Source organism: Palaemon carinicauda, chromosome 37 (genome assembly GCF_036898095.1).
Source record: "Palaemon carinicauda isolate YSFRI2023 chromosome 37, ASM3689809v2, whole genome shotgun sequence".
Taxonomy (NCBI): Eukaryota; Metazoa; Arthropoda; class Malacostraca; order Decapoda; family Palaemonidae; genus Palaemon; species Palaemon carinicauda.
Window position 1 is genome coordinate 16739972 of NC_090761.1, and position 12014 is coordinate 16751985.

Sequence of the window (12014 nt, forward strand, 5' to 3'; positions counted from 1 at the left end):
CCCCTTCTAGTATTGTGATCGCTGGCGTATCCCTCCATAGAATTCTGTCGGGCAACGGAGTTGACAGCTACATGATTATCGGGTAAGTTTAATATTGAAAAACAGTTTTTTTCTTTTTTTGAAACCTTTTTTATTCAAGGCACCCATTTCATAAATGAAAGTGAAATAAATTATTCATAGGTTTCAAAGCTTCAATTCACACACACCATCATGCAGTAATGAGAGATTTCAAAAGCACTCTGATTTGTTAGAAATTCTCATGTGGTGGTGACAACTAAGTTAATGGGCAGCTTTAAGAAGTATTAATGTCAACTGTTTGTTAAACTTGATACAGTAATGATAATGGTGAATGACTGACTTTTAAAAGAAAATTATATTCTACATTAAAGTAATCTACATGCATAATGGTATGAAGTCTTCTTATAATTAATTAAAATGGTTTTTTCATCATTGCAAATAATGATTATCAGCTAACAAAGCATAAAGGCTAATATTTTTGACAACTTGGATGCAAAAATAAAGTGAATCTCTCCTATATAATAAAGAGCAAGTGTCTGGCTATACAGTACTGTATAAGTATGTATGTGTGTATGTCTATCTATCTATATATATATATTTTTTTTTTCTTTCCCTGTCACGCTGATGGGAGACGGTACCTCGAGAGGAAGGGGTTGGGAGGGTTTGATTTATTGTATGCATATCTATAAATATTTAGAAGTAATTTTTGATGGATTGCGTACACTACTTGGTACATAATCCCATTTCATTCTGTATGTATTGAACTCAGATCACATCAAAGTTGTTCTAGAATAGAAGCAAGTATAGTAATACTGTACAGTATAATATATGCTTACCTGCAGTTTTCAATAAATCTTGAAAGTATTCAGCCACTAAAGTTGCAATCTTATCACCATCTAACATATGGTATTTTTTATCATTATCTATGTAGCTATATATAACACGATCAGCATCTCCATCGACAGAAACACACCTAACATTTAGAGTTTCAGGAACACCGGTTGGCCATTTCTGTTGAACCTACATATAACAAAAAATAAAAACAACTGATATAGTAATTAATATCACTTCAAAGTTCAAAGTTTCCTTTGATACAGAATTAATTAGTGGGCATCTTTAACCAAAACCAATCCACAGATGAAATTTTGGTCAAGTACTTAATGCTACGTCTACATAAAAGGAGTAAATCTAAAATGTGATGCTAAAACTTATTCTTTGCGGCTTGTGTTGCACATTCTACTTCTGACAATTTTCAACATTATCAATTTGCTATAAAAAAAATTTCTTACTTAAATTTTAGTCCTTTCTCTCTACTTTCAAAATATTTTCTATTTTGATATATTTTGTTATTTGAGGGGTTAATGATGAACTCAAATTATATTCAATCAAAAGTATATTCTTTTCAGCCAAAAACGGAGTTAACCAAAAAAGTTTTAACAGATAATTTTCACTAGATAACCCTTCTTAAGTTTACTACACTTGAAAAATTTGATGAAACTGTGCCGTTAAGTTTGAATGATTTTTACTATAGAAAAATAAAATTGTTAACTTGCTCATTTTATGTACTAAAAATATAACCATTACACTTAAAGAGATGACAAATATTCCTGTGCTTTCATTGTAAACTCAATACAAACCTTTACAAAATCAGCACCGCAGAGATGATTGAGAATTCCATCACTATTATACATAGTTGTAACAAGAGAATCTCCCAAGTGTTTGAGGAAATTTTTCATCATGAGGGCTCCAACACCATTTGCTCCATCAAAGTAAATATTTGGCTCATAATTTCCATGAGACGTCCCAGAGGAACGCAACTTAACGAAGGCATCTGCTATTTTCTTATAATAAGCTTCTTCAGATGGTTCACCATACCTGTAATACAAACCTTAGTTGTGAAATAATCAAATTCTTAAAGTAAAACTGATTATTTATATACTTACCCAAAATTCAATGCAATATAAAACCTAGAAGCTCAAGCTCTTTCATAACGTCTGAATCTCATCCAAACAATTATACTGACTATAACTAATTGCCCTTGAATAAAGTTGACCGTGACATGGTATGCGGTTCCAACACATTATTTAAGTTGAATGACATACATTACAAATACAAAACTTTGAAAGTTTGGATAAAATACCCTTCATAATTAAAATCAACCTACAAAGCAACAAGCTTCTCAATAACAGACATAAAAGGCAGAATAAAAAACATTTCCAAACAACCAAAAAAGTGCAACATTCAGTCAGGTCTTGATAAAGAAGTATACTAGTCTTGACACGACAGTTGCTTACAGGGAGATCTGGGCTATGACACCGGAGGAGTAAAAATTAATTTGTCTTCAATTTTACTATTGATTAGCTAAAGCTTCTATACAGTATCTTATTGCTCTATAAATTTTTGTAATAACTAAAAAAGAACTAATTTCTTCTTTTTTATAAGACAATGAATTTTTTCATGCAATGAATATATATGCAAAGAAATTAAAAAGGTAAGAAAATATCATAAAGTAATCTAAGATTGCTAATTGATAGCTATAAGGCATTCACTAAACTGAATAATTTATTTAAATGATTTAGGCTACTAAGAAAAGTACAGAAGTAAAAGTAAAAATGTACAATACTTACACTCCTCCATCATTATGGCAGGTAACCACATAATGCAGAATTGGTGTGGTTATTACACCAAGATCTTTCACTTGACCACCAACAGCATTAACACCTGTAACAACAGCTTCACATAGCCGATTACTACTTGGTCTGGAAATAGTATGAAAAATGGAAGCATTACATATACATTCTATCAATTATATCTCTGTTCTCACAATACTGAGGTCAAAGTACTGTATACAATTTCCCTTTTAAGTTTACTATTAGTTAATTTAATAAAACAAAATTACTATTTCTTTCAGATTATTACAGCAAATTCCACTGTCAAAAATATCAGTGACTGGGTCTCTGTCTTCGTTCTAAATGTACCTTAATGATATTGTACTGTACAAGAAAGGTATTCAAAATTTTTAATAATTTCATGGTATGAAAATTAAAAATAAGAGTATAAATTAAACTCTGAATCATACTGGATAAACAAGTTTAAAAGCTTTTTCTTTATTTCTAAAATCCCTCGTCCACTGACAAACAAAGTACTTTAACAGTATTTTTGTTTCTAAATCTGCATGTTCAAAACAGTCAAGTAAAATATAAGTGCATACAATGTGACATTTGAAACTACTGAAGTTGGTGCATTTTATCCCTAAATATAGCACCATGTACCTTTGGCTTCATGAATAACAGAATACATCATAGCAAGCTATTGAAACATTTGGTAACTACAATATAATGATGAAAAGATACAGAGAGGGTATTTATTCCCATAACATGAAGCAGGTGTTTCCTTTTATATTAAAGTACAGTACACATTGTAGAATATTTTTACTAAGCATTATGTACTTCTTTGGTAACCCTTTTGTTACACATGGATATTACCTGCTAAACATTGGAGTTGTCAGAGAGATCTTTAAATATAAGTGATGTGTAACACATAAAATCAACTGCAATTAAACTATTCATTTTTACAACATAAAGAATGACCACACTCCCAACAGAGAGAGGAGAGCCTGTAGTATTCCTATCTCCATGAGACCACCCTATCATTGGGTGCTTACCCGCTTTATTTTTTTTTTTTTTTTATAACATATTGAACATTCTCGGTACGTAATCACAGTGATTTGCAATGATGCATCAAGTAATGTCTGTTCTTATCAGGTAGGAATGAATTACATATATATTTTCTATCTGACACTCTAAAGATGTATTTGACAAGACTTGTGTTGCTATGTTTTATCTACATTATGGTATTTGAATGAATATTAAGAGTAAAGATATTACTGCATTTAATATTTACCTCGTATCACGTCCAACATACACCAAGGGTACCAGGGTTGTATCAATTCTTGCCTTTTCAATAATACTTGCCATGACTTTTGTAATATCTTCATCTGTGGCATTGACTAATGACGTAGCATGCACTTCCCATGCTGGTGCCAGCATTTCCCCCATAGGGTCAACTAACTTAACACCATTGTCTTGAACAGGATTATGTGAAGCAGTTATCATCACCCCAATGGCAGCTAGAATAAACAATACATAAAGGGTTAATCTTACACCATATGTATTATAGTACAGTAATCGCTAAATCAATTTTAATTAAAACCTGTGATATCAAAATCAAAGGAAAACTAAAAAAAAACACACTTAGTAAATAGGGTATTTTCATAAAAACATTCCCTGATTTCCATAGGAAAGCAATTATAACTAGAATAAGCATAAATGACAAATCTGACTTATAATTCCATTAACAATAAAGTAGTTCACTGAGCCTACTGGAAGGAAACCTAGCATCTACTTATAATTCCATTAACCATAAAGTAGTTCACTGAGCCTACTGGAAGAAAACCTAGCATCTTAGCGAAAGTGGCTGGGCTTAGTACAGTATTTGTTGTGCAAATCATGTACCCAAAAGTTGCTTTGTTGCCGAGCACTTTCAGAGGTCTATGAATTTGAAATGGGATATGGGAACCCAGCCAAACTAATCTAATTTGACAGGTTAAAGTATACCAAAGGAAATCATTATTATTATTATCATTACTAGCTAAGCTACAAGCTTAGTTGGAAAAGCAAGATGCTATAAGCCCAAGGGCTTCAACAGGGAAAAATAGCCCAGTGAGGAAAGGAAAGAAGTAAAAGATATGAGAAATAATGAAGAATTAAATTAAAGTATTTTAAAAACAGTAACAACAAAACATATTTCATATATATACTACAAAAAAGTCCTATGTCAGCCTGTTCAACATAAAAACATTTGCTGCAACTTTGAACTTTTGAAGTTCTACAGATTCTACTACCCGATTAGGAAGATAAAGATAATTCCACAACTTGGTCACAGTTGGAATAAAACTTCTGGAATACTGTGTAGTATTGAGCCTCATGATGGAGAAGGCCTGACTATTAGAATTAACTGCATGCCTAGTATTAAGAACAGGTTGGAACTGTCCGGGAAGATCTAAATGTAAAGGATGATCAGAATTATGAAAAATCTTATGCAACATGCATAATGAACTAATTGAAAGTGTGCCAGAGATTAATAAAAGATCAGGAATAAGAAATTTACTAGACCGTAAGTTCATGTCCAACAAATTAAGATGAGAATCAGCAGCTGAAGACCAGACAGGAGAACAATACTAGAAACAAAGTAGAATGCAATAATTAAAACATTTCCTCAGAATAGATTGATCACCAAAAATCTTAAAAGACTTTCTCAATAAGCCAATTTTTTGTGCAATTGAAGAAGACACAGACCTAATGTGTTTCTCAAAAGTAAATTTGTTGTCGAGTCACATCTAAAATTTTAAAAGTTAAACAGAGTTAACAAAACATTATCAATGCTGAGATCTGGATGTTGAGAAGCCACAGTCCTTGACCTACTTACAATCATTATTTGAGTTTTGTTAGGATTCAACTTCATGCCCCATAATTTGCACCATGTATCAATTTTAGTTAGATCTCTATTAAGGGATTCAGCAGCCCAGATCTACTTTCAGGAGATGGAATTGATGCAAAGAGTGAAGCAACATCTGCATATGCAACAAGCTTGTTTTCTAGACCAAACCACATGTCATGTGTTTATAGTATGAAAAGTAATGGGCCAAGAATACTACCCTGAGGACTACCAGATATCACATTCCTCAAATGGTTCCCATCAACAACAACTCTTTGCGATCTATTAGTTAAAAATTCAATAATAATGCAAAGAAACGACCCACATACTCCCAACTTTTTGAGAATGAAAGCAAGGGCCCCATGATTAACATATCAAAGGCAGCACTAAGATCAAGGCCAATCATACAAACTTCCTGACCACAATCAAGGGATTTCTGCACAGCATTGTAAGAAGGGCATCACATGCTCCAAGGCCTTTATGAAAACAAAATTGCACACTAGGGAATAGAGTATTATCTTCAGCAAACCTGTTAGGACGTTTTGCTAAAAGACGTTAAAAACTTTAGATAATACGGGAGTTGTTGAAATTGGGTGTTAATCCATTAGGCTTAAGCTACCACAAACACATTTACATAATGGAATAACGTTACCTATTCTCCAACAAGTGCTAAAAGCTCCTCTTCTTGCTAACTTGCACAAAAAACAGATAACTTTGGAGCTAAGAAATCTGCAGTTTTATAAAAAATAAAAGAAAAATACTATTTGGGTCTACACCTCCATAAGCATCAAGGTCCATCAAGAGAGCTTTAATTTCATGAGAAGGAAAAACTAAACTAATTAGTTTAACCTCAGGAAAACAGGAATGAAGAAGATCAATTTTCTCATTACTCTCCTCACTATCAAACACATCAGCCAAAAGGGTTGCCTTTTCCTTTGGACAGAGAGTGACAGAGCCATCTGGTTTAAGTAAAGGAGGAACTATTGCATCGACACCAAAAAGTGCAGATTTAAGGGTAGTCCACAACTTATGTTCTTGGGTTGTACCAGAAAGTATTTCTTTTATGGTTAAATTACATTCCTTTTCAGTTGAAGCATGAAACACCTCGGGTATCTGAGCTGGTATTGGCCCCTCAAATTATGACAGTATTTATTGAGGTGACTCACTGCGCTTAATATCTCATGACATAGAAAGCCCTGCTACGAGGAAAAAGAAAAAGATATCAGAGATTTCCTGATGACATGCTTGGATGCTCTTTTATCCACCAATTAGAAATATACAGAAGACAGAAAAGGTATGCTTTGTATATACTGTATAAAAAAAATTTGCAAATATAAATCTATCAATCATATATATACCTACACGTTTCTAAGGTTATCAAGTATAAGTCTTTTGTCTAACTCCTTGCCTGCCAGCCACCATTCAAGATCCGTCCTTTCCTCTGATCCCATGGAAATCAGAGTGTCTGGGGAATCGAAAGCCTGGATCCAATTAGACTTCAGGCGCCACTGGAGAGACTGAATCTTGAGGCAACCGATGGGAACTAGACGGGCCAAGGATGATAGATGTCCGAGGAGACATAGCCCCTTCTGGGCTGAGAGATCTTCTCATTTGAGGAAAGTCCTTGCAACTCTCCTCAGCATTGCTATACTGTCCGAGATACTACCTCTAGAGTGTTATGGGGTCTTTTGACTGACCAGACAGTACTAGATTGGATCCTTCTCTCTAGTTACGGTTCATTTTCCCTTTGCCAACACACTCACACACCAAATAGTCTGGCCTATTCTTTACATATTCTCCCCTGTCCTCATACACCTGACAACACTGAAATTACCAAACAATTCTTCTTACAGCACTGTAATTGTCCTATTTGTTAGGGTAGAAGAGACTCTTTGGCTATGGTAAGCAGCTCTTCTAGGAGAAGGACACTCCTAAACCAAACCATTGTTCTCTAATCTTGGGTAATGCCATAGCCTCTGTACCATGGTCTCCCACTGTCTTGGATTAGAGTTCTCTTGCTTGAGGGTACACTCGGGCACATTGCTCTATCTTACATCTTATTTCTCTTCTTGTTTTGTTAAAGTTTTTATAGTTTATAAAGTGATATTTATCTTAATATTGTTGCTCTTCTTAAAATATTTTATTTTTCCTTGTTTCCTTTCCTCACTGAGCTATTTTCCCTGTTGGAGCCCCTTGGGCTTATAGCATCCTGCTTTTCCAACTAGGATTGTAGCTTGGCAATTAATAATAATAATAATGGGAAGGCTTCATGATGTTTGGTGTCTAATACCATGCCCAAGTATACCAGTCTTTGAGTGGAATGCAGGGAAGACTTCAAGGTTACCATGACCCCCAAATCTTGGTAAAGTCTCAGATGTTAAGAAGGGTTGCCACTGAGTCTGCTAAGAATAGCCAGTCGTCCAGGTAACGAAGGAGACAGATGCCAAACCTTTGAGCCCAAGATGACAAAGGGCAAACACTCTTGTAGAGACCTGAGGTGTTGTGGAAAGACCAAAACACAGCACCTTGAACTGATATTGTTAAAACTCAGATACATTCTTGAAGACGGATGGATTGGGATCTGAAAGTATGTGCCCTTTAGATCCAGTGTACACATGAAGTCCTGTGATCTTATCACTAGACTGGCAGTATCTGCCGTCTCCATACTGAACGAAGTCTGTCTGACAAACCTGTACAGAGCTGAGAGATCAGTGACTGGTAACTGGTCCCCAGCCTACAGACGCCTTTTCCACAAGAAAGAGTCGACTGAAGAAGCCTGGGGAACCGTCGAGGAACCAGGTCTGGACTTCGGCCCAAAGAGCCTGCCCCTTTGCTGATCCCATCGCAAAGGAGCTCAAAAGCACTGGATTCTTGGTCAGTGGAGGGAAAGATGAAAATAATGGGAAGCGATACCCTGAACGAATGACGGAGATCGTCCAAGATTTGGCCTCGAGCTACATCCACCTGGCCCAGCAGCTTTGTAGGCATCTCCCTACTGGTGGACAAGCAGGGAGATGACCTCTCCTAGCTTTTACAGTTTTTACTGCCACCTCTCTGTTTTCCTCCCCAACTGGACTTGTTGCCTTTCCCTTGCTCAACAGGAAAGGGCCTCTAAGACACCATCGTTTTTTAAACCGCTGCCGTTTTAATAGTTGATGGTTTCGTATGGCTGGTCTTTGGAATGGCTGGAGGTCTGTAGGGCCGAGCTGTAAGGGCCCTAAGAAAGAGGGAAACCGTGTTAGACTTCCTCCACCTCTCCACAGCCTGCTCGACGTCTCTTGGCTTGAAGAGGAAGAACCCCTCCGTGGAGAATTTTCGGACCCTAGTGATCTCAGTGTTAAGGACCTGCTGGTGGAAAATCTTGGCCACCGCATCCCATCAGGCAAAAGCCTGGTGTGACGGAGAATGTTGAGACGGGATCAGAGACGGCGGCGAAGGTCGGTAACCAGAGGAGACAGGATGGACAGTAACTGCAAAGAAACCTACAAATATATATATATATATATATATATATATATATATATATATATATATATATATATATATAAAACATTAAGTATGTTTTCATTCATATAAGCTAAAAAATCAAAGATTAATAGCAGTCAAAAAAAGGCGAGAGGAGGTAGAGCGGTGACAACCACACTCCATCTAAGCCAAAAGCAAAGTGAACTCAATCAACCCCCCTAACCCCCCCGCTAACTAGCGGGAAGGGTAGTTAACTCTCGCTGAATTTTAATGACTTGTCCTTTCAGCTTCGTCGAAAGTAATAACCCCTATAAATAGCGTAGAATTGTATTCCGGTTACGGATCAATTCAAAATCAGTAAATGGGATCCCTGATTACGGTAAAGGTAACTAACACATTAACAAAGAATCTGGAAAACTGAAATGCCACGAAAGACAAAACTTCTGTACGCTATACAAGGGCCTACCCCTACCACTCTCTTTGCCATACAATGCCATAAAATCCACAATAAAATACAATGGGGAGTGAGACTATTAAAGTGAGGGGAAAACAGTAAATTTCATTGTTATGACATTAGTCAACACTTGAGAGCTTCAGGGAGGAAAACATATGAACCTAACACAAGATTCATAGAAATAAAATTATGAAGAAAGCAACACAGTGCTATCCCAAATACTGCACATCAAATTCATATGCTGTACTATAGATAGGTAACTTCCACTTACTTATACTGTACTGAATGTAAAAATCTTACACATTTTCTTACCTTTGGTATCACATGCTCGTAGACCTGCCAGGAGGCCCATTCGATACATGATGAAGTCCAATCCATCTGCACTGAAAAACAGGATAATAAGCTATGGTTAGTACACTAGCAAATGGGAAAATACTTTATCAAACATCGGAAATAATCCCCAAATTCAAGTTCTGTACACCAATCATCGTAGCGAAAAAGGTTACATTACTCAAAATCAAATAATAGTAATGAAACATGGTCAAAATGAATATCCAAATTTGATTAAAATTGTAATAATACTGATATCTTTGATTGATATCTATTTATAAGAGCACGCTGTCTATTTACTCCAAAATTATGCAGTCCTACAGCTCTTCTCTTTTTGTACAGTAATTAGGTTCTTTAAATGGGGGAAAGCAAAAATTAGCAAGATATGTTGAGCAAGGGGAGAGATGTTATAAAAATAACTAGCTTGGTTTTCTCAATAAACAACCTGGAACTGACATTGTCAATATAGTCAACCTAACAGAAGTTTGTGATGCCAGCGTACATTTCACATACCGTATATTCAAAATATATACTAAATTAAAAATGGAGTAATTATTCAAGTGTCACTATTTGTGAAGTGGATACTTTTGAGTAATTACTCCATTTTAATTTAGTATACATTATATCTTGAATATATATCAAATGTACGCTGGCATCCCAAACTTCTGTTTATATACACTGGCATCCAGAACCTCTGTTAGGTTGACTATATTGATGATGTTAGGAGCCTTTGTATATCAGCGGCCAATTCCTCATGTGTTGATTAAAAATGGACAAAACTTTCCTCCCCTAACCTAACCTACATACTTAAGGGGGGGGGCTAATGCCCCCCCTCCCTGTGATCCCCCTTACACTGCCGTATGTTATGATAGCAATAATGTATACAGGTGGCCGCTATCATACATACACCCCCGATGTTAGTTCCAGGTCGTTTAGTGAGGAAACCAAGGTAGTCTTTTCATAACCCCTCCCCCAACATATCTTGACATTTTTTACTTTCCCCCAATTTAAAGAACCTCCTAATTACTGTACAAGAAGAGGAGAGCTGCAGGACAGCCTAATTTTGGAGTAAATGGAGAGTGGGTTCTTATTAACAAACACCCTTTGATTAGTAAAATGACCAGCAATCTACAAAACTTCCAAACCATATTTCAACAGCATTATGACCAGAGGTTTAATTATATACCTTAATGACCTTTAACTTTGTTAAGCCAAGGCTATAACAACATCTGATTGTGATTAGGCTAGGGAATTTGCATTGTTGCCTTAATTCAATGTTTGAATTAACAATGAAAATACCAGCAGTTGTTTCACTGAAAAAATGGAACCTACTTTAACATGTCTAACGTAACCTAGCCTGATTAAATTAACTTGTCAATAGGCATAATGTACTTACTTTGACCTGAAGCCGGCTGTTCCATATTGAATAGTTTTGGTGGTGTTCTTGGGGTATTTGCTCCTTGTACTTTCTACACCTTCTTGGTACTTTGATGCCATTGTGCTGTATACTGTATGGTAAGGTAAGAAGATAATCTTGGGACCAAGTTTAAAAACCCGCAACGTTCTCCTCCACAACGTCTAAATAATCTATGGGAATTTTCATTAAAGGTCAGTAGGAACTTCAACCGGCTTCTATGACAGACTCCTTCCTTATCTCGCAGTGCTGTATTACCGTCAGTCCGTAACCCAGTTACTTGAATCCGGTTTCCCTTCAGGGTTGACCCCCCAAACACGCAGCTACCCCGACTTTCCCCAATCAGCTGTCAAAATGACAAGTAACGGCGTTATCATTTAGCGCATGGCCTTGTAACCGCACCTCCCGTACGCTACAGAATATTCTCTAGTGACAATTCATTATTATTATTATTATTATTATTATTATTATTATTATTATTATTATTATTATTACTAGCCAAGCTACAACCCTAGGTAAAAAGGCAAGATGATATCAGCCCAAGGGCTCCAAATAGGGAAAAATAGCCCAGTGAGGAAAGGAAATAAGGCAATGAATAAATGATGAGAACAAATTAACAATAAATCATTCTAAAAACAGTAACAACGTCAAAACAGATATGTCATATATAAACTATTAACAACATCAAAAACAGAAATGTCATATATAAATTATAAAGACTTATGTCAGCCTGTTCAACATAAAAACATTTGCTCCAAGTTTGAACTTTTGAAATCCTACTGATTCAACTACCCGATTAGGAAGATCATTCCACAACTTGGTAACAGCTGGAATAAA

General features: G+C 35.9%; 1 protein-coding gene across 1 annotated transcript in view; it reads right to left on the bottom strand.

Annotated features, from left to right (window-relative positions):
* nst (phosphoglucomutase 3-like protein nst) overlaps positions 1-11536 on the bottom strand; it is a 41966-nt gene extending 30430 nt beyond the window's left edge. The window contains exons 1-6 of the mRNA XM_068360775.1: positions 11160-11536; positions 9746-9816; positions 3922-4147; positions 2646-2777; positions 1656-1893; positions 855-1038 (exon numbers count right to left, since the gene is read on the bottom strand). Of these exons, the coding sequence (XP_068216876.1) occupies positions 855-1038; positions 1656-1893; positions 2646-2777; positions 3922-4147; positions 9746-9816; positions 11160-11260 (952 nt within the window). The 5' untranslated portion in view covers positions 11261-11536. The remainder of the gene's footprint in view (positions 1-854; positions 1039-1655; positions 1894-2645; positions 2778-3921; positions 4148-9745; positions 9817-11159) is intronic.
* Positions 11537-12014: the final 478 nt, after the last annotated feature.